At 36.5% G+C, this 25,113-nt stretch overlaps 1 protein-coding gene across 2 annotated transcripts in view; it reads right to left on the bottom strand.

The window, feature by feature from the left end:
• Positions 1-25,113, bottom strand: part of LOC121382708 (SH2 domain-containing protein 3C-like) — a 67,184-nt gene continuing 42,071 nt past the window's right edge. The window contains exons 1-7 of one of the 2 annotated variants that reach the window (XM_041512252.1): positions 22,114-22,565; positions 11,032-11,161; positions 8,937-9,048; positions 8,013-8,079; positions 5,765-7,324; positions 3,127-3,295; positions 1-1,972 (exon numbers count right to left, since the gene is read on the bottom strand). In XM_041512252.1, the coding sequence (XP_041368186.1) occupies positions 1,469-1,972; positions 3,127-3,295; positions 5,765-7,324; positions 8,013-8,079; positions 8,937-9,048; positions 11,032-11,124 (2,505 nt within the window). In that variant the 5' untranslated portion in view covers positions 11,125-11,161; positions 22,114-22,565 and the 3' untranslated portion in view covers positions 1-1,468. Of the gene's footprint in view, positions 1,973-3,126; positions 3,296-5,764; positions 7,325-8,012; positions 8,080-8,936; positions 9,049-11,031; positions 11,162-22,113; positions 22,566-25,113 lie in introns of those variants that run through there. The other variant, XM_041512251.1, reaches the window with a different exon arrangement.

The following is a 25,113-nucleotide window of genomic DNA, read 5'->3' as shown; positions in this document are numbered from 1 at the left end:
TTCCAAAATATTTTTATAATTTTCTTTATCTGGAAAATTGCCTCATGTGCATTTTATATTCACAAATAAGTATCTCAAATTGAAACAGTAGCTAGTGCCCTCATATGTACAGCAGAAAAAACAACAATTTGTACTTATATATATGTGTCAAACTTCATAATGAATATCAGTATGAGCTACTCCGTATCACGCGAGTGTGGGGGCATGTAGAAGGCACTGAAATTATATTTTATTCTTGATGGGTTACTTGGAATTGAAAAAAATGCAAATAAGTTGTATGGAATAGTTAAAAGCAGATACATGTCCCTCAACAATAAGTTGTCCTTTCTGAAACAGTCCCAATAATATACTGTGAAATCCTCTAAACCAGACGCCCATGGAACCAAGTGAAAAGTCTTGTTTCAAGAGGTATCTGATTTAGAGGGGTTAAGTTCTGTATTGATATATAAAAAGTAACCATGAACAATGTTTGGTTTTGAAGAATTTCTGGTTTAAGGGGTTTCACTGTATTTATTGAGCAAATTAGCACCACCTTCAATATCTTTTCTGTCATCTGAGAAAAGCAAAACCAAAACCAGTCAATTAATGAGTTACATTTCCGTAAAGGTTCAAACACATCTACCATGGATACCATCACCAGAGATTCTATCCAAGACAGAAAGGTAAATAGGTTGATCACCGGCTGGACAGTGAGCAAATACGTTCAACATGACATGCTTCACCTTTACTTGCAATGCTGGCAGATCATGCACTAGAAACCGTCGACAAATCGCAATACATCTGACTAGACACTTTGAAACAATGTATATTAGTATACAGTAACAACTACAGGGTTGGTTTTTAATAAGAATCTAAGAGTCCATGTCTGATATTTCTGTAAATAAAAACCACAGGAACATGATTCAATTCCGATAATGCACTGAATCAGGTAGCAGCAGTGATAGTTTACACATATTTATCAGTTAGTCCGACATGTAGTCTTCAGGCAATATCTAAATGTACATGTATTTTTATTTCCAGATAATATTTATTATAATATTTATTAGAATCATCTTCTTGATTAATTAGTCACTTAGCACATCCATGAAAACCAATTGAATTCTTGTGGATTCCTGCGACAATGCAATGTTGTTCGAATCCAAATGGGATGAAAAATGAGACCTGATTTTCGAAGCTATCTTAGCTTAGTGCTACGAAATCATAAAACCATCATAGGCTGTGATGTCACTACAGCAAACATCATAGCAGTCCTCTACATTAACTTTTTCATCTAGAAGCCAGATGGTGCCTACTTTTCTTTTTATATAGATAGTATAAAATGTTTTAGTTACCAAATGAAAAAAAAAAGGCGACCAAATCGGTCGCTATGTAAAGGGTTGCATAGTGACATCACAGATTATATGGTTTTACGATTTTCATAGCCCTAAGACGGCTTTGAAAAAATATGGGGCCTGAATTGTATATAACTTTACACTGCCGTGCCCTCATCATTGGGCGGTTCCGCCCGATTAGACAGAATCATCAACAACTGTTCAAACTTGGTGTGGCGGTCCCTGCGGTTGACGCCGCATCCTTTCATGCCCCACAACAAGCGCATGTGGAACTCTGTCCGAAACACGTCAACCAGCTCCGGGTTCTCCTTCATCTCACTCAGCACTGAGCTCCCGTTGATTCTGTACAGCCCGAACTGTGACGCGATGATGCGTGCGACATCGAGGTGCGACAGCATGATGTCGAGGCCGTAGTTGGAGTCTTCCTCCTCCCAGGACATCAAGGACAGCACGTCGTCCAGGTCGCGTTCCAGCAGGTGCACGATGGGGCCGATGTGGGGGATGCTGACGTTCTGCAAGGGAAGCTCGCTCGTGCCATCATTCATGCTGTGGAAAGCCGGCCGCAGTTTGGTGTCCAGGGTGTAGGCACTGTTGGTGTGGTTTTTGCGGAGCATCAACAGTGTGTTTGACAAGCGCTGGATCTGGAAAATTGGTAAAAACAGTATGTGGTAATTTTAACAGTCAACAGTGTATTCAACAAGAGCTGGATCTGGATGTGGTAATTTTAAACTTCTGAAACAAATACAGGTACATCAACAGTGTGTTTGTCAAGTGCTGAAACTGGAAAATTATAAAACAGTATGTGGTAATTTTGATCATCTAAAACATATACATCAACAGTATTCGATAAGTGCTGGATCTGAAAAATGGTATAACAGTATATGGTAATTCTAAACTTATAGAAAATTCAGCCAACTCCAAGCAAACAATAGAAACTTTTAATTTTGTTTGGGATATCATCACTTATAAAACAATGGAAGTTGTAATCGTAGTGTTCTTTATCATAATTACATCTTGGTTGCTAAATAATACGTGTATCGACATTATAAAAACAAAACTACATTTATGGTCTAATGAGGTATGGTTGTTTTACTCGAGGAAGACAGAAGTAAAAGAACAGCAGTGTTATTCCACATCTGAGGACCAATTTCAAATTTTTTGGTAGTTTTGAAATGTTGATTTCACCAAACCGAATGAACCAAGATTCATTTTGTTGAACCTGTAATTTTGATTGGGGGGGGGGGGGGAGGTGAAACTAGGTCCCCATGTCACCTCTATTAGATTTATCCTTGAGCTGCACTCACATACATGCTAACACATGTACTACATCCCCAAACATGTTAAAAAATAAACATTGAAAACCATTCTGATGATCCATGAATTGTACATGATGAAGAAGACCTATGTATGCTTTATGATAGACAAAGTTGAGGTGATGATGATAATGTATTTTGAAGTTAAACTTTGTTTGTTTTGTTTAACAACACCACCTGAGCACATTGACTTATTAATCATCAGCTATTAGATGTCAAAACTTTGTTAAGTTTGACTCATAGTCTTCAGAGAAAACCCACTACATTTTTTTGTTATTGACAGCAAGGGATCTTTTAGATGCACTTTCCTATTGACAGGACAGCACATACCATGGCCTTTGGGGCACTGGTTGGGACAGAAAAACCCCAATCAGAGAATGGGTCCACTGAGGAGGTTCAAACGTTTGACCAAAACAGCTTAGATGAGCACTCTACCCACTGAGCTAAGTATTCCGAAGGTATCACAAGAATAATACAAGTACCTTATCTGACAGCAGACCCTCCATGACGTTGGTAAAGCCAAATAGGTTTCCCATCGTCTGTTTCAGTTCCCTGGCAGTCTCAATCCACTGACTCAACATCTTGGCTCGCTCTATCACGGAACTGCATGTCAGAATGGTAACCATGACGATCAGTTTCATACAGTGACACCTGTAAACAGAAGAAAACAAGTAAGTATATAAATTGGTATAATTAATATAGAGTATAATGTCATAAGTAGCAATATATAATCTATAGGACTTTCTGCACCACATACGTAATATAGTAGTACCATAACAAAATTAAAATATACTCTTCTAAAAAATGTAGGGGAATTTAAAATGCAAATGCCAATGGCAATTATTGGAACAGAGATCAGCTTTTAAAAATGACTGCCTAGGAAACAACGTTCATGGCTGCATGACCTAACACACAAACACAGTCGAAAATGTGCATGTGCAACACACAGTAGTCCGGTATGCGTGGGTAGGGTGTCATTCGCAATTTCGACTGATAAATCTGTTCGAGTGATTACTACTGTTAATTTTTTTGAATCTTATGATCAATTAACCTTTGATTCAGTTATGATGTCAGGTGGCATCATCACTATGACTGACAGAACACCACTCCATATTATTTCTTTCCAATTCCTTCATCATTACCATGCATCTACTTCTAGACACTTTCTTGATACTTCTCTTTAATTGGCTGTTATTTCCTACATTCCCCTACTTTTTTTAAAGAGTATATAAAAACTAGTGTAATGTACATAGAATGAAAAGTAAAATATATCTAACACTGAAACACCATAACAAAGTTAAAACATGAAGACTGTAATATAGAAGGTACTGTAACATACAGGTAATATACAAAGTTAAAACATGAAGACTGTAATATAGAAGGTACCCGTACTGTAACATACAGGTAATATACAAAGTTAAAACATGAAGACTGTAATATAGGAGGTACCGGTACTGTAACATACAGGTAATATACAAAGTTAAAACATGAAGACTGTAATATAGAAGGTACCGGTACTGTAACATACAGGTAATATACAAAGTTAAAACATGAAGACTGTAATATAGAAGGTACCGGTACTGTAACATACAGGTAATATACAAAGTTAAAACATGAAGACTGTAATATAGAAGGTACCGGTACTGTAACATTCAGGTAATATACAAAGTTAAAACATGAAGACTGTAATATAGAAGGTACCGGTACTGTAACATACAGGTAATATACAAAGTTAAAACATGAAGACTGTAATATAGGAGGTACTGTAACATACAGGTAATATACAAAGTTAAAACATGAAGACTGTAATATAGAAGGTACTGTAACATACAGGTAATATACAAAGTTAAAACATGAAGACTGTAATATAGAAGGTACTGTAACATACAGGTAATATACAAAGTTAAAATATGAAGACTGTAATATAGAAGGTACTGTAACATACAGGTAATATACAAAGTACTATAATAAAATTAAAATGTGAATATGTGAAATGTAACAAGCATTTTGAGAGTACTGCTAAAGCAATACATGTTCCCTACTGGGGCCAACAATTTTTCGAATCTCCTAAATTCAAGGGCCATTTGTAACAGTATGTGATAAACATATACACAAAATTTCGCTCAATATTTAACGGTCTTCTGAAGAAAGAAAAGTCCAGAATTTTTTTTCTTCACATTTAATAAATTCTAGGGCCATAACTCTGTCAAAAATGGGTAAATCGTCATGAAATTGAAAGTGAAACTTGATCTGTAACAGTACATGATGAAACTATACACAAAAGTTCAGCTCAATATCTCAAAGCCTTCTGCAAAAAACATCCGGAAAATATGTGGGATAGACAGACGGATGGATGGATGGATGAATGGACGGAGATGAAACCTATAGTCCTCTCCGGTTGGACCGGTAGAGGACTAATAAATATGTGACTACGTTTTTTTTTATTATTATAAATAAAAGGAAGAGTAATAAATTCTTTATCAAACACACTACTTAAAGACATTTCATCTCATTTGAGACATGACTGATAATTAATACTGTGAGAAAATGTAGAACTAGCTTTTTAATTATAACCTGTGATCTGTCACACATATATGACGACCTTTACATCCTGAATGAATGAATGTTTAACAACTAGTAAACTGGGAGTCGATGGTAAATAGATGTAAAATGGAAATATATAGTGTTTTGCTAATGTAACCACTATCCTAACAAAGGGGCGGGACGTAGCCCAGTGGTAAAGCATTCGCTTGATGCACGGTGGGTCTAGGATCGATCCCCATCGGTGGACCCACTGGGCTATTTCTCATTCCAGCCAGTGCTCGACAACTGGTGTAATAAAGGCTGTGGTGTCTAGAATGGTGCATACAAAAGATCCCTTGCTGCTAATCGAAAAGAGTAGCCCATGAAGTGGCAACAGCGAGTTTCCTCTCTCAATATCTGTGTGGTCCTTAACCATATGTCTGACACCATATAACCACAAATAAAATGTGTTGAGTGCGTTATTAAATAAAACATTTCCTTCCTTCCTATCCTAACATGCCACTAGTACAAAAGAGTACATCATTAAAACACATACCAAATCCTGTACATCATTTAATTAAATAATTTTTAACTTGCCTTTCAATAATATACTGTCGGAGTTGCTTCCCATGTGGTAGGGTAATTAATTCCAATCCAGACTGAACACCAACACCTAAATCTTGTTCAAGTAATACTTGCAGTACCTCTAGATCTACCTTGGTTATATGCTGAGCTAAGTTTTTAACGTTTTCCTCCAAAAGATACGATTTCACAGCAATCAATGAAGATGCCTCCAAAGGTTTGTTATCTTTTGCTATCATGGTCGAAGTAAAGTCTGCGAGGTTTACACTCAGTTTTGATTTTATGTGCGGTATTGTGATCTTCCTAGTTTTCAAATGATGAAGGTCATATATAATACTACTCGTTTCATATTCGTCTACAGCATTTTCTTTAGGCGACTCTGGACTTCTTTGGTCAATTACAGAAAATCTAGTATCAGAAAAAAGCCGTTCTCGTGGACTTTTAGCTAACACACTAGAGCCAGCAGCCACTGTGGACGAACTGACATTATAGTTCTGTGACAGTTTATTGAAATTGTTGTCATAAATGTTTTGCTGCCTACTGCTGCTGTTGCCAACAGGAAATCTTTTTTCTGAACTGGCGCCCAACTCTTTCTTCAGCCAGCTGGGATCTTCCTTCACCTGTGAGTAATCCGTGTAATCACGGCCGTCCTCCTCGCTTATCTCCCTTCGTACGACCACGACCGGTTTCCGTTTGTATTTTATAGACGGGATTCTGCTCGGCTTGGGAGGCGGAGCTTTATGCAAGCTGGTCTCCGACCCGGCGGGTGTCAGCATAATAACTGGAGTTGTTCCCCCTGAAGACGGAGTCACGGGAGCACTGCCACTCCTCTGGTGATAAACATGAACCTTCTTCTTCCCAGCTGGTTCGGATCTGGGCGTGTTTATCATAGGCAGACTGTCGTACCGGTCTATAGACGGCGACCGACTGCGATCGATGTTATCGTCATCGTCAAGCGACAACAATGGTTGACTTCCCGCTCGTCTAGGCGTTCTCCGATTCATTTTCGGACTGCCAGACGGACTTCCCGTCGGGGTTGTCACCGGACTATTTCGAGGACTGGGCTGCACCGAGTAATGTCCTATTGATGCAAACCCAAGGAGAGCACCATATTTAGCATCATAATAACTCAGCGGCATCGACCGTGGCACCGGGTGTTTTAAAACAGCCGCCGATGATGATGTCACCGATTTCTGGTTGGTCTCGTAGTACAGAATCAAGTCCTGAATACTGTTGAATGATTCCTCCTCAAACTGATACGTTATCTTCGGCAGTGACCCTAGCAAGCTGTCGCCAACGAAAGCGTTTATCATGAAATGTAACGGGGTCCCTCTCCAACAGCACGTCAACACGAAGTCCCCGGGGCGAGATATGCAGTCTCGCACCAAATAGTCGCCATCATTGAGCACCAAGCCCTCGGCGTGCTGTCGCGAGATGTTGCCATGGTACCAGGGTCGACTCTTAAGTTCGGAGGGGTCAGCGTGCAGCTCGTTGTTCAGATCAACTGCGAGTCTCTCTGGGGGAACTCCCACGAGCTGGTAGTCAGGGTGGATGAACGGAGAGGGCGGTGAAATTCTGTAAATAAATGAGAAAAGTGTATAAAATGGCAAGCTATAGTCCGTCCCATCGTCTAACAAAAATGTGTTTTTTGTAAATAATTTCAGTTTTGTTTCATGTAAGAAAAAAAGTAAGTGTTTTGGAAATTACAACAAAAAAAACTATTTCTCTTTTCAATTTAGAAAACAATCATCTCAGAAAGAAATAATCTGTAGTCAGTTCTGTAGCATCAAAAAAGGCATTCCCTGTGGACGGACTAAACTTCTCTAGGATTTTGAGGTTGTATGTGTTACATTTATTAAACAAAAGAAGAAGTTAGTTTTGTTTAACAACACCACTAGAGCACATTGATTTATTAATCATCGGCTATTGGATGTCAAACATTTGGTCATTTTGACAGACAGAAGGAAATCTGCTACATTTTTCCATTAGTAGCAAGGAATCTTTTATATGCACCATCCCACAGACAGGACAGCACATACCACGGCCTTTGATATACCAGTCGTGGTGCAATGGTTGAGATGACAAATAGCCCAAAGGGCCCAACCGATAGGGACCGATCCCAAACCGACCGCGCATCAAGCAAGCGCTTTACTACTGGGCTATGTCCCCCCCCCACCCCCCCCCCCCCGACAATTATTAACTGAATAAGCCATACTGATCAGATATCCAATATACAAAATATAAATGAATATACTATACTCACTGAGGGCTGGCTGGGTAATATTCATATTTTTCTTTTCGAAGATGGTCGATGTGGTGTGTGTGTTTGCCTAAAATTTTATAAACAGTGAACATTATGCTATTTCATTTATCATTATACTAAGGAGACTTAAAGCTAAAATGATAAGAACTGCAAGATATAAGATCAACTGGCTTTGATAGCAGTACAACAACTGAAGCAGCACTGTACAAGCACAACTGAAATAAGTTGCATCATCATCACAGAGATAAAAAGGGTCACCAAAAAACCCCATCCAGAAGTTTTAATACTGGGTACTGAGACTGGCCTAGAATGGCAGCCCCCATACAGAATGATTGCAAAGCGTCGGCTACAACCATATCATATGTTTCGGACAGATAATGTGGAACATTTTCGGACAGAAAGGAAAAAACCTGAAAACACTGTACAGGTGATTAAAAATGTGGAATTCTGGATAAATCAGGAAAACTTTCATTTCTGTCATCATATCATGTTTTGTTTGACAGTACATATTCTTATGTACCGGTTACGGTGTTTCTGTTTCTATAGAAGACACTTAAGCCAAGTGGATAAGATGCTGGAAACATGCCAAATGACACTTGATGATTTTAATATTGTATTTATAATGTACCATTGATAAATTATTCCAGTAATGAATGAATGTTTAACACCTGCACCCCAGCACAAAAATACACATCGGCTACTGGGTGTCAGAAAAGGTAGGTACATGTATATGAAAATATCATTTACATTCAGAATAAAACTTATACAATCAGTGTAAAGAGCTGTGGGGAAAAGTATAATACGATACAAATATCAAAGTATATTTTACAACTTTGTATAGAAATCAAAGTGTTTTAAAAACTTTAAAATTCTGGGTTGAATTTAAATGATATTGAGCCCTGTAGAATAAGTGAGGTAGATCACCTTTCTGATACTTGTCCCGCAGGATGCGCAGACTGGAGATGATCTTAGCACGGTGAGCACTGTTTTTCACTCCTAGCTGGCGGACCTCTGCTTCATGAATATTCAGCAGTTCCTAAAAACAACAACAAGGTAACACTTACTGCAAATACTAACACCAATCTTTCTGTTTTGTAGATACAGAGACCCTCCTAATATTAATTCATATATATTTAATCTTATTATATTAATACTGTGAAATCACTATTGTTCATGGTTGTTTATTTTTTGTGAAATTTGTGGAAAAACTAAAAAAATATAATACAAGTATACATATAATATAAATGTATGATATTACCTATTTGATCCACAAATTTAAGTTCACAACAAAAGGTCCTTTATAGAAAAACCATGAACATTTAAGCCCACAAAAATAAAGGGTTTTAAAGTAAAACTCCTTTTGACCCATTCAATAAAAAATATTATTTTACTGCACAAATGTTGTCACTATCAAGTTGTTTCATTGTTGGCTAGGCTAAGAATTCTGGACTGAGTTATTATTGTTAAATCCAGCTAATTACTTTAAAATAACATATTAAGTGTTAGGAATTTCAAATGTCTAAATGTAACAGTACCAGATATGATGGCGAAAGAGTAACCCATCTTCTTGTTGTGATTAATAATTACGAAATAAAAACCACATCAGGCCCAAATATAAACTTGTCAAATTAGAACACTTGACATCAGTATGATACTTTCCTTTATTTAAAATCTGTTTCAAAATTTGTCATCCAAAATGTTCCTGAAATTTGCTAAATTATTTTTGTCTTATATATATTACAAATCATATGAAGATAATATCTCAGATAAAATTCATATTATGAAAAAAAAGTGTAGAACTTAAGAAATGAACTTTAGAAAATATTACTCAGTTATGTTCAGAAAGTGATATATTTCTTTGTATAATTAAGCTATCACTGGTGTGCAAATGATGAAACAAACTATATGATGACAAGTGTTTGTATACAGGATGTGTGTGAGATCCTTGAGGAAGTAAGACAATTGTCACACAACAGATGGTCCAATACATGTACATCTTCTAATATAGCACTTCAATCCTTAAAGTTAGGTCATCTCTTAAATATAACTGGGAGAACAAAGGTAAGATAGAAACACCATAATCATAATATGAAAGATATAATTTTTTTCTATGGAGATGAGATTAAATAAATGTCATTTTTCTTTTATATATTATTACAATAACTTTTACATTTACATCTTTTTATATGGCACTTCAATCCTTAAAATCAAGTCATCTGTCACATATAATTGGAAAGAAAGAAAGAAATACTTTATTTAACAACACACTCGACTCACTTTACTTAGTTATATGGCACCAGACATATGGTTCAGGACCACACAGATAATTAGAGAGGAAACCCACTTCTGCCACTCCATGCAATACTATTTTCAATTAGCAGCAAGGGATCTTTTATATATATCATCCCATGGAAAGGATGGTACATAGCAAAGGTAATCAGGGTTTTAGATCTCACTAATTTGGACACAGCAGGTTTTTTTGTCTGTTCTGAGCACATCTATTAATAACATCAATTAATAACAGATGGTAAACAGTTGCCATTTCCTGTTCCAGCCAGTGTTCCACAACTGGTGCAACAGAGGCCGTGGTATGTACTACCCTGTCTCGGGGATTGTGCATGCGAAAGATCCCTATCTGTTAATAAAAAAAAGACTATCCCATGGAGTGCCATATAACCTAAATAAAAAATTTCTGAATGTATCATATTTTGTCTTCTTCTATCAATCTTAAGTCCTGTGGTTTAACATCTACCCCACTGATGCCAGTTCTCACATCGACTCCACTATAATCTCTGAATAGTGACAGGTACTCACCTCGACGCCACCGTAGTCTCTGAACAGTGGCAGGTACTCACCTCGACTCCACTATAATCTCTGAATAGTGACAGGTACTCACCTCAACTCCACCGTAGTCTCTGAACAGTGGCAGGTACTCACCTCGACTCCACCATAGTCTCTGAACAGTGGCAGGTACTCACCTCGACTCCACCGTAGTCTCTGAACAGTGACAGGTACTCACCTCAACTCCACCATAGGCTCTGAATAGCGGCAGGTACTCCAGTAGTCCCAGAGCCTCCAGCCATGTGGCCACGCTGATATGCTTGCCAGCCATCACAGGCCTCCGCTCATGTCTCCGCTCAAGAACCAGTCTGTAACGTTCAATGTAAGTTATCATTATATATTCTAACATCAAAATAAATAAAACAAACATATACGAACACAAATTAAACAGCTTAGTTTTGTTTGTTTGTTTTTCTTGTAATAAAAATATAAATGCTATGAATATGGATGGAGATTTTTTTTTAGTAACAAAGTTTTAAGTTTTAACAGAAATCCAATCGTACTGTTCACTTAACCCTGGAGGCCTCTGTTAATGGATCTGAGATGAATTTTTAATGTGTTGAGCTCAGAGCTGTGTTTTATCAGTCAAATGAATGCTAGATAATACTGGTCATGGTCAGATCTATTGAAGGAGGCAGTACAGTAAGATCTGAATAAAACTGTATGACTACCATCCAGATAAATCTACACTGAGTCTTGCACAAAATATTCATCTTTCACTTGCAACTGTAATAATAAATCTTTAATATAGGTTTGACTATAATATGTAATAAAGGTTTCTAACAAGCATAAATAAAAATTCTACTTAATTAAATGTCTCACTTTCAATAAATCTATTTAGTGTTGCTCATAATTGTATCCATAAGATATTCATCTCAATGCATGTTATTATTTTTTTTAAATTAAATTAAAATTTTAATTTAATAATTTGAATGAGTCTACTGGTGAGGTACATGATACACCCATCAGAGGTTTGAATATGTTATGGGTATGATTTAAGTCTAATTATGTGGTATTTTTTAAATGGGATGGTAAAGTAAAGTAAAGTTTGTTTTATTTAACGACGCCACTAGAGCACATTGATTTTTATCTTATCATCGGCTATTGGACGTCAAACATATGGTCATTTTGACACTGTTTTGAAGAGGAAACCCGCTGTCGCCACATAGGCTACTCTTTTTTCGACAGGCAGCAAGGGATCTTTTATTTGCACTTCCCACAGGCAGGATAGCACAAACCATGGCCTTTGTTGAACCAGTTATGGATCACTGGTCGGTGCAAGTGGTTTACACCTACCCATTGAGCCTTGCGGAGCACTCACTCAGGGTTTGGAGTCGGTATCTGAATTAAAAATCCCATGCCTCGACTGGGATCCGAACCCAGTACCTACCAGCCTGTAGACCGATGGCCTGCCACGACGCCACCGAGGCCGGTCTAAATGGGATGGATGAACAGTTTGTTTTGGACAAACTACTGATGATACTGTATCCAATGGAGAAGGTGCTGTCTGATTAATGAAGTTATTGTTCTTTATTAGAACGGGAAATGTTGTTTAGCATGGATACTCTGGTGACACATTTATATTGGCAGAGAATCAGTTTATGTATGTAATGTTAACAATATAGAACCGCCAAGAAATTAGCATATGTGCTAAACAAGATTTTCCTATGATGTTCTAAGTATAGACAAATTATTTGATTTATTTGTATCACAGTGACCTAGTAATTGTATGTGACACATCACCATCCCATGTTGTTCCTACATGCGAGGTTTGATGGTCCTGTATGCATCTGTATGCAAGATATGATCTGGACAAGGATTTACTGTTATGTGCAGTAGACTGTGAAAATTAGGTCACAGTGACCTAGTAGTAGTATGCGACATACTGCCATCTCAAGTTGTTCCTACATGTCAGGTTTGATGGTCCTGTATGCAAGATCTGATCCAGACAAGGATTTACTGTTGTATGCAGTAGACTGTGAAAGAAAAGTAGGTCACAGTGACCTAGTAATAGTATGCGACACACCACCATCCCAAGTTGTTCCTACGTGTGAGGTTTGATGGCTCTGTATGCATTTGTAGACAAGGATTTACTGTTATATGCAGTAGACCGTGAAAAGTAGATAACAGTGACCTAGTAATCCCTATTGTTCCTATGTGTGAGGTTTGATGGTCCTGTCTGGACAAAAAAAACTTAACAGACGGACGGACATATGGATGGACAGACAATGCCACACCATAATATGACCCACCATAGATGGGCGTATAAAAACATTGTTCACATGCATTGTGATAAGCATTTATAGGTGCAACTATAAACCAAGTTTCACTAATCTAGGATGTACAGATGGTGAGAAATGGAGCTAAATACAAAAGTTGATGCCATTATCACCACAGCCGTCAGAAATATAATACATGTATCTATAATCTTGCTGTATTACTTCGTTAAGGCAAGACAAAAGGTAACTATAGTTATTAATTATCACAAACATACCTCAGTAGAGAAGTATTTGCATCATTCATTTCACACCTCTCAACACCACCAACCAGACATCACAGGTAAAGTCAACTTCTAACACCACATCCCTATCAGTGGGTGATGGAATTTCCACCACATTCATTATAAAAAAATTCTCCCCTACTTTTAATCCACTGTAGAATACCAGTGTTTGCACTGTAGAATACCAGTGTTTGCACCGTAGAATACCAGTGTTTGCACTGTAGAATACAAGTGTTTGCACTGTAGAATACAAGTGTTTTCACTGTAGAATACCAGTGCTTTCACTGTAGAATACAAGTGTTTGCACTGTAGAATACAAGTGTTTTAACTGTAAAATACCAGTGTTCTAAAAAGCTTTTCAACAAGCTGCATCCGAAAGCCATACACGTTGTTAATCAATTTATTTATTCCAGGTAGGCCTTCTTCTCACGGACCGGGTCGTAGGCTAAACACCTAGAATGACTTGACTATGCAAATAATTGATATTTGGTGTTGAGTGTCTGCACTTTGTCGAGCCAACAATACATGGAGAAGCAATATAACACAGCTGCATACAAGGCCATAACCAACCCCAACAAGAATGTAATACTGCATAAACACTATTTTTTAAATCCGGCAGGTTAACAGTTTGATATTTTATATACTCATATGAAGTCACTGATACAAGAGTGTGAAATAAAAATGGAAATGTGAGATTCAATAGCTGCATCATCACACACAAAAAGGAACTGAAAAACGTAACAATGATGCTAAATCATATATTCGTCAAACGAATCTCTGGCATTCTAATCATTAATGTCTTATTTGCAATAAATAAATAAATAAATACCAACAATCAAATAATCTATTATTAAATAAAACAAGACAGCGAAATCAAAGTTATTGTTCTTTTGTTTTTGGGTTTAATTTTGTCGAGTTTTTAGATTTTGTTTGTTAATTATCACAAACATACCTCAGTAGAGAAGTATTTGCATCATTGTTGTTTTGTTTTTTAAAAACAAAAATGACCTTTAGCAATATCTGGAATAACCATGGGACCAAATTATACTGTGCTGCACTACTATTGTAGATCTTACCGCAACAGACGAATCATCAAGGCAGAAATGTTTCAGCAATAATAAATGCCAAGAAAAACACTTAAATTAAAACATCAGTGGACAAAAACTAGTCTTCAATATCTCATGTACTCTGACCATCAGATGACCCCACAACAGAATATAATTTGTTTTAAACATCATCAGTGAGAACAAAATTAGAAAAAACATATTGAATTATGATTCCAGCACTTTGATATCCATTGGCAACAATGGAATATCACACAGAAAGCAGCACTGAAGAACCGTCATCATACATAAGCTTAATGCCAATGTTGAGTACTGCGTCAGACACAATTGTACAGAGTTATCACATGAGTAATGGTAATTTACTCACAGTGACATTTTCAAGTCCCATGTATTCAGTGAAACATGTCTATAAAGCCACTTATTGGACCTATAATAACAGGCCTTGTAGAGCAGATAAACAGGACACCAGCATCAATGGCACAGTAGTTGAGCTGTTGGCCTTGAGTACTGGCTCTAACCTAGCGTGTTGTTTCGTCGTTGTTTAATCACACCACTAGAGCACATTGATTAACTAATCATAGTTTTTTTTAATGTAAAACATTTGGTAATTCTGGCAGTGTTCAGACGAATCCTGATTAATTTTTACCACACCCATTCTCTGATTGGGATATTTTTTCCCATCCCAACCAGTGTCCCAAAGGAAGTGGTATGTGATGTCCTGTCTTTGGGAAAGTACATATAAAGGGTCCCTTGCTACCAATGGAAATATTTCCTCTGTGGCTTCATTGAAGCTATTGGATGTCAAACATTTGATATAGTCTTAGAAAGGAAACCTACATTTTTCCATTGGTAGCAAGGGATATTTTATAAGTACCATCGCTCAGACAGGATAACACATACCATGGTCTTTGATATACCAGTCAGAGTGCAATGGCTGGGACTAGAAATAGGTCAATGGGCCCACTGATGGTGATCAACCCCTAGACTAAGTGCACATCAAGAAAGAGCTTTACAACTGAGCTACCTCCCATCCCAATAGTACAGGGGTAACTATTTACACTAGTGTTCTGTTAACTGGACAGGAAACCATATAAATAAGTTCATATTTGATGAGGTTTTTCCTGATACAGTTCCTTGATCCAGTTTCTAAGACATACAGACATTTGGAAGAATTATCAACCGCTATTCTTGTTAGAAAAATATTCTGCAACTTTGGAGGCAGGATGTAGCCCAGTGGTAAAGCACTCGCCTGATGTGTGGTTGGTTTAGGATCGATCCCCACCAGTGGACCCATTGGGCTATTTCTTGTTCCAGCCAGTACTCCACGACTGGTATATCAAAGGCTGTGGTATGTACTATCCTGTCTGAGAGATGCTCCCATCGGTGGGCCCATTGGGCTATTTCTTGTTCCAGCCAGTAGTCAACAACTGGTATATCAAAGGCTGTGGTATGTACTATCCTGTCTGTGAGATGCTCCTATCGGTGGGCCCATTGGGCTATTTCTTGTTCCAGCCAGTACTCCACAACTGGTATATCAAAGGCTGTGGTATGTACTATCCTGTCTGTGAGATGCTCCCATCAGTGGGCCCATTGGGCTATTTTTTGTTCCAGCCAGTACTCCACGACTGGTATATCAAAGGCTGTGGTATGTACTATTCTGTCTGTGAGATGCTCCCATCGATGGACCCATTGGGCTATTTCTTGTTCAAGCCAGTAGTCAACAACTGGTATATCAAAGGCTGTGGTATGTACTATCCTGTCTGTGAGATGCTCCCATCGGTGAGCCCATTGGTCTATTTCTTATTCCAGCCAGTAGTCAACAACTGGTATATCAAAGGCTGTGGTATGTACTATCATGTCTGTGGGATGCTGCATATAAAAGATCCCTTGCTGCTAATTGGTGGCAGCAGGTTTCCCCAGTCATTATCTATGTGGTCCTTAACCATGATATATCTGACGCCATATAACAGTAATCAAAATAAGCTGACTGCATCGTTACATAAAACATTCCTTCCAACTTGTAAATTACCCAGCTTCTGCACTGTTCCCTGCTATCTGATAACTGAATACCTGAGACAGGTTACTGCCGGCAATTAGCCAAACCACTGATTGTATGACGAACACCGGGCTCCAGCTGAGGTCCTCTTACAGATAACCTTTCTTGTACAGCAATCATATATATACACTGGTGTACGACAAAGAAGCACACTCCCAATGCACAGCTTTATGTCTTTCATAAAATACATAACAGTCAGTTTGTTATCTGTAAAGCAAATTGGGTTAAACTATATATCATGTAGTTTGATGGGAGAAATCTGTTATGAGGCTGAAACACCATTACATACAACATATCAAAACATATATTGAAAACAGCCAGTTTCTTTTTAAAGATATGGGTGTTGTTTGTTAAAAATTTAAAAATACATGATTTATACAAAAGTGGATTTGCACAGGCCAACAGGACAGTCCATTGTTATTAGCAAACTACTTAACAGAGATAAGGAACTGTAGCCTTGTTAAGCTTATTAACTGAAGATACTTTTAAGCATTCTTAAACATTTTGAATTTAGCATATTAATTATAACACTGATGCGAAGACTAAAGTACTGTTGGAAATAGAATAAAAATGATTTTCATCGATTATTTCTTTCATATTAAACTGACAAGTAAATATTTTGTAAATATCTATTTAGTGATACTCTACCTGATTTAACATTTACTTCTTTGGGCTCTCATTGATGTACAAGGTGGTGTTTACTCTTGAAATTGAAATAAAGATGTCAGTAAACAGGTGATTTGTGACCTTTATTAGAACAGACTATAACACATATTGATATGTGTCAATTTCATTTACCCTTAAACAAACTTTTAATTTAAAACTACAAGTTAACTGATTATTTTTAATTGCAGCATAAATTATTAATTATGACAAGCATATTTATTGAATATAAATTCAATATAAGTACATTAGAAATTTACACAATCTTGCAACAATTTAAAGGTGCTATATCATAGTTATATGCGAGCTGTGATAAAGATTCTCCAATAAAATGTATTTCCTACCAGTAGATAAAATTATTTCCTATAATCATTTATGGGCATATTGTTAAAGGTGTCTTCTTTAAATGTTAAATCAAAATTTTATATATAAAAAAAAAGATTTGCAATAGCTGCCATTGTGCAACATTGAGATAGCACCTTTAATACTGGTATAATGGATGACTCATAATCAGACCCGTCAACCTTTAGTCAAGAGAAAGCAGGAGGTGTGTGTTGAAAAAGCAGGAGATTTTTTAAATTCACACAATTTAACCCAAAATCGCAAGATTTAAAAAAAAATTATTACAATAAGTTATATGAATACTTTATAATGTCATATATACTTCTTAACCTTAGATCTTGGCATTAAAAAAAAAATATATATATTTTTTTTTTTAAGTTTAAATATTATTATGATTTAATACATATTTAAAAAAATATATATATATTTTATCCAAAAATGTTAAGAACATGAACAAGAAATAAAAAATTTAATTAGTACATTTACGGTATTACACTTACAGCCTTACAGGTTGCGTTACATTATCATTTGTGGTTAGTGTACCTAAGTACCAAAGACAAATTTATATAAATCTTATAAATTAATATTCAGTTTTTACTATAATGAGGAACGGTGGCGTGGTACTTATTTAAAATCATTATAATGATGCAATAAACATTGTATTTTCATTAATCATAAGTAAAACCTCATTATGGACATCGTGTGAAATATACCGGAATTATACCCATTTCCGTGAGTAACTTTATGTCAATGTCAAACACAAATTTTTTTAATTGTACAAAAATAATTTCTTGAAGTGTACCCTTATAACCAACATTTTACCGCACAAACATACAAAATTAACTGACACAAGTATGTTTATACAGCTAATTGATCTTTTCGTTGTCTTGCTGTGACATGTGATTTTAACATGCATCGTGTGTATCGCTGTCAACTCGGGAGTCTGGCAGTTCAGATTCGTCATAGTTGCATTATGTAATCCAGTGGGAAGACATTTTACAATTCAGAGGTGTTATTAGAACTAAATTGGATAGTTTTTTTTTTTTATATGGCAACACTGAATGTCAATACACAGCCTGTTGAATTAGCGGCAACACGCTTCGTAGCCATTACGATGACAACAAACATTATAATAACACGTCATTTTATAAACTCCATGTGCTTTTTTAACAATATAAATAGGCTATCCCACAATTCTCACTTCGGCAAAGGTTAAACAGTCGGGACAATTCGGCCTGTTACATTCTCGGAAACCGAAAGTAGTCGACATTTTCCGAATGAGAAAAAAAGGCAGTTACTTCCCTTCTGTTATTTTGACACCCGCACAGGAGAAAGGAGATTTGATCAAATACCGGGAGACTCCCGCGGAATCCGGGAGGGTTGACAGGTCTGCTCATAATGGTTCTTGACAGCAGCTTTGCCAAAAAGTTACTTATAAATGACTACAAATATTTTGTTTTGGAGAGGGATAGGGGTAAACTATCATCAGAAACAGTTCTTCACATATTTAAACAGCAATGAAATTGACACATGTTGACCAAAATTTGTTATAGTCTGTTCCCATAAAGTGCACAAATCACCTGCTTACTGACATTTTTCTTTTAATTTCATGAGTAAACACCACCTTGAACATCAATGAGCGTCCAAACAAATAAATGCTAAATTAGGTAGACTATCTTTAAATAGACATTTACAAAATATTTACTTGTCAGTTTAATATGTAAGAAATATTTGACGGAAATCATTTTTATTCTATTTCCGACAGTACTATAGTTAGGAAGGGTGTTTCAGTGGGTACATTATCATGATGGTAAATGCTGAATGAAATAGTCACAAAAGAGTGAGTATAATAGTTGAAATTACCTAAAAAGACTGAGTTCCTTTCATCTACTTGACTGTAGAGATGTTTATGTTATCTGAAGTTTGCTGAATTAATAGTTTGTTATCTAAGTAATAGAAACAGCCCTGTTATACAGTAAATGGAGATAGAAACATGGGTGTTGAGTAATACAAAGTTGTCCATCTGTGACCAGGTATATATCTGGTGTACTGACATGAAATATATGCCAGGTACCAACATGTGATATACTAGGTATATCATAGCTACATGTGACCTACAATGTGTCCTCAATCCAGTTGTCAACAAGCTCAGTCCAAGCTGTTACATTACATGGTGATATCTGTGGTTTAAAATGATAAAACATATTTTTATAAAGTCAAGTCGGTCTGTTAGGTATTAAACCCTAAAAGGGAATTAGGAAAACCTTCACGACTATTTATTGATTGAAAGAATGGATTACATAAATAGTAACCGCTAATAGTGACTGCAACAAAATCCCTCATCCATAGTGTCAGGAAGTTAAATGTGTTACTGACATTCAATCTTACCTACATTAACATCTTTATAGTGTATACAGACGTTACTATGCTTGTAGTGGGTCGACCAGCCTCAGTGGTGTCGTGGTCAAGCCATCGGGCATACGGCTAGTAGGTACAGGATTCACAGCCCGGTACTGGCTCCCACCCAGAGCAAGGTTTAACAACTCTTCTCTCTCACTAACCACTAACAACTAACTCACTGTCATGGACAGACAGCCCAGATTGCTGAGGTGTGTGCCCAGGACAGCATGCTTGAACCTTAATGGGATATAATCACGAAAATAAGTTGAAATGAAAATGAAAATGTAGTGGGTTAAAATTGGTCAACAGTATCAAGTGTTCCCTTATTTATATTTCTATCAGTGTACATACAGAGAAACTTCTCAAAACCAGAATTCCCTCAAAACTGGACATTTTTCATGGTCCCTTTTTAAATATAAACCTCTCTAAACCGGATACCTCTTAAAACCGGACTTTTTACTTGGTCCACCGTACATGTATGTATATATATATATATATAAAATAAAAGTCTGACAGATGATCAGGCTATAGCCTCAAATAAAGTTTAATACTTAATCATTTAAAATGGATGATCCACAATCCGAACCCAGTACCTACATGTACCAGCCTGTAGACCGATGGCCTAACCACGACGCCACCGAGGCCGGTGGTAGTTGACTATACCTGTTCATTAAAACCATATAGGTGTGAACTGTGTTTGTATTTTGCATTAGTGAGTGACTTTATAATATGGTGAGGCTGGACTGTAATTTTAAAACCCCAGTACTGTCAAATGGGCTATTCATACTGTTAGCAGTACTTAATGAATCCTGTTGGTGGGCCTATTGGGCTATTTTTCGTTCCAGCCAGTGCACCACAACTGGTATATCAAAGGCCTTGGTATGTGCTATCCTGTCTGTGGGAAAGTGCATATAACAGATCCTTTGCTGAATTAGAAAAAAATATAGCGGGTTTTCTCTGATGACTACGTGTCAAAATTACCAAATGTTTGACATCCAATTAGCCGATGATTAATAAATCAGCTCTAGTGGTGTTGTTAAACAAATCAAACATTCTTTTTTTTATTAATGAACTTCTAGGTTTATATGCAGAGGTGGGAGGGGTCAGGGGAAAAAAACCTTCTCAAGACAAATTTTATTTTTTCGGTGGACCCATTTGGCTATTTCTCGTTCCAGCCAGTGCTCCACAACTGGTGTAACAAAGGCTGTGGTATGTACTATCCTGTCTTTGGGATTGTGCATATAAAATATCCCTTGTTGCTAATGGAACAGAGTAGCCCATGAAGTGGCAACAGCAGGTTTCCTCTCGCAATATCTGTGTCGTTCTTAACCATAAAACTGATGCCATATAACCATAAATAAAATGTGTTGAGAGCATCGTTAAATAAAACATTTCCTTCTGTATCCTCTGTAAACTTTGCTCACCAGGTGATAGAAAAGCTGTGTATAAATTCCTGCACACATACTTGACTTCACAGTTAATCACGGCAGTCAGCAATGCCATGGAGATTGCCACAATGTTTTCACTTTTATAAAGCATTTATTTTGCTGTGGAACTTTCAATTTTCTACATCTCTTTTCTTAGTCAATTATTTATTCTTGTAATACTGACAAATTAAACTCCTCTCTTACACATTAACAACAAAACTCTCGTGGAAAATGCTTGGAGATTTTTAGAATTTTTCATAATTGCCGGAGTTCATATCATTTATTGGATATAAAACCTAAACTATATTATTATCCATATGGTTCAACATAACCGAGTTAATAATAATCATATGAAGCACACGTGTAATAACACGTGTAATGACGTAATTGTGGGAAACGACGTCATAACATGACGTTGCTTCTCGGGTCCTAGCTCAGACTGTGCATTTGAAATATGACGTCATTTTGTTGTCTCCTTCTAGTTGTGGCTGAAACGTTTTGAGTTGGGTCTTGTTGTTCATAAAGAAAACAGCAACAATAATATGAATAATAAAAAAATTATTACACTTGCGTTTCGAAAAATCAGTACGACACACAAGCTCGTATAATAATCTCTATTTATTGTATAGGATTGAACAAATATTAATTTTTTTAAATCAATGTATAAATATAATCACAACTCTATTTATAACAAAGAGCTGTGCAAATAAAAACATCTTATACAGTTTTAATTTTATCTGTCTTTAAAACAAAAAATTCTTATAAAACTTTACACACCTATATATCACATATGGAATATCAGACTTACCTCACAGTACAGTGTAATCAGTAGCAGTTTAAAAAGGAGAGATATCAACACCTCCACTACATGTTTCAAGTTTAGCCAGCCATACCAATAACTCCAACCCTGATAACATGGCACATTCAATCAACCTGCCACTTTTTTTTTTCTCTCTCTCTCTCATCTACACAACTGATGGAAACAGGAATGGAGCAGGAACAGCCCAACCAGCCAACACCTTTGGAGAACTCACACAGCACCGAACATAATGAGCATTATGCTTATCTCACAATGAATCGGTTCCCAGTGGCGATACTGTTAATAAAACTAATATAAGTAATGTATCATTAACTGAACTGATATAAATGGTATATCAACCAAGCCTGACAATCTGGTAGGATATCGAGTTTAAAGGTAGGGTCAACTCAAACAAGAGCTTTATGTGTTGGAAAGATGCATACCCGGACCACCAACACATACTGACACTTTAGCAAATGAAAAACGCGTAATTTTAGAGTTAATAAAAAAACATGATTATTTCTGCTAACTGGGGGCAGCCATTTTGTTTTGTTTTTGTGACGTCCGGTGGGATAGCTTGGGGCAAAGTGACGTCAGCTCCTGACCATCTCCTGTATGTACAATGTAAACAAAAGCAGTAATTTTCGACAAGGCGCTTTTCTTTGATCAACCTGACTTGTAAAACAGCATAAATGACGTAATAATATAATAAACTATTTAACTAAATATATTTCAAGTTGCATTAACGGAAGAAAATGGGGTTATAGTATTTTTCTCTGTTTAATAATCCAAAGGAAAAATATACACTATTAGGCCTATTGATATGCTACGTTGGAGCAAAAACGACAACCCACACTACCCAAGTGATAATTTTATTTTTTCTGTGGGACTACGTAATTGGTCAGTTCTGTGGTTTTAGATGGAAAAGTCTACTTAATCAATAGTTTTACAGAACTATTTACAGTAATAAACCATGTCCATTACAATTTTAGGGGCGACAGGTAATATTCCACAATACCGGTATGTATTTTTGTGTCTAGACAGCGTCAGTTAATTGGCTCGTCTGGTTACCAATCAAATACACACCTGCATCAGGAATTACAGGTAGAAGCAACTAACAGCATAGACCAATTAACTAAGAAAACACTCCGTGTATCATTTCAGTACGTAGGTTAATGCATGGGCAAAACATTGTTAATTGTTTCGACTTGTTGTGTAGCCACTTTAACAATGGTATTTTATTTTGTATTAAAAACAAATGTATATAGTGCTGGATATACTTATTGCTAGCTTACTGGGATGTGTATTATTACAGAACATTGCAATGTATGACTATTTATCATCCCGCAAAAACCAGGTAGATTGTGTTTCTCTAGTTTAAGGCTCATTCCTGACGTGACGCGTTAAGTATTACGTAACCACCAGCTCGCCAGAGGGCGTACTCACTGAGATGGTACAAAATGGCTGCGCCCGTTATATATTATAGCCGTCACATTTAACCGTTTTATTAATTAACTATACGATTATACGTGTTGATATTAAGCAATAATGTGCATTATATATCGTTGAATATGCATACCAGGCCAAATGCCTTAACTGTCCTCTCCTTTAACTATACGATTATACGTGTTGATATTAAGCAATAATGTGCATTATATATCGTTGAATATGCATACCAGGCCAAATGCCTTAACTGTCCTCTCCTTTAACTATACGATTATACGTGTTGATATTAAGCAATAATGTGCATTATATATCGTTGAATATGCATACCAGGCCAAATGCCTTAACTGTCCTCTCCTTTAACTATACGATTATACGTGTTGATATTAAGCAATAATGTGCATTATATATCGTTGAATATGCATACCAGGCCAAATGCCTTAACTGTCCTCTCCTTTAACTCCGATTTAACTATACGATTATACGTGTTGATATTAAGCAATAATGTGCATGTGCATTATATATCGTTGAATATGCATACCAGGCCAAATGCCTTAACTGTCCTCTCCTTTAACTATACGATTATACGTGTTGATATTAAGCAATAATGTGCATTATATATCGTTGAATATGCATACCAGGCCAAATGCCTTAACTGTCCTCTCCTTTAACTATACGATTATACGTGTTGATATTAAGCAATAATGTGCATTATATATCGTTGAATATGCATACCAGGCCAAATGCCTTAACTGTCCTCTCCTTTAAGGGTGATAGCTACTGGGTTCGTTTCTCAGTATTTGCTCCAACACCAGAGTGGGTGTAAATGAATTGTCATTGATGATAATATTAGTAAAACTGATTTCTTACACACCCAATGGTGAGAACATTTTACTGGTAGTTACTTATGATACCACATATCAACAACACACGTGTGATATCGATTTAAAGACAATATTATGATAACCCAGAAATTAGTTTTAGTTGGAAAACTCCTTTAAATTTGTTTTAAACCTGGGTGGGTTTTTTAGGATACATAAGAAATAGAAGACTATAATATTATAGTGTCCATTACATACCATTTATTTTACAATATGATTAAAATGTATCCCTTTTGAATTTTATAACGGTATAAAGATTTGATCATTACTGATGTGTTCTTTGTGCCAGGGTGTCATTTAATATTCACTTATTCATTCATTAAAAACATATATATCCAACTTGCTTTTGATTGTTAGATATTTTCTGAAAGAAAGAAAGAAATGTTTTATTTAACGATGCACTCAACACATTTTATTTACGGTTATATGGTGTCAGACATATGGTTAAGGACCCGCTGTCGCCATTTCATGGGCTACTCTTTCCGATTAGCAGTAAGGGATCTTTTATTTGCCCTTCCCACAGGCAGGATAGCACAAACCATGGCCTTTATTGAACCAGTTATGGATCACTGGTTGGTGCAAGTGGTTTACACCTACCCATTGAGTCTTGCGGAGCACTCACTCAGGGTTTGGAGTTGGTATCTGGATTAAAAATCCCATGCCTCGACTGGGATCTGAACCCAGT

The sequence above is a fragment of the Gigantopelta aegis genome, chromosome 10 (assembly GCF_016097555.1).
Source record: "Gigantopelta aegis isolate Gae_Host chromosome 10, Gae_host_genome, whole genome shotgun sequence".
Lineage (NCBI taxonomy): Eukaryota > Metazoa > Mollusca > Gastropoda > Neomphalida > Peltospiridae > Gigantopelta > Gigantopelta aegis.
The sequence above is the reverse complement of the archived record's forward strand: the minus strand, read 5'-3'. Positions and strand labels throughout refer to the sequence as shown.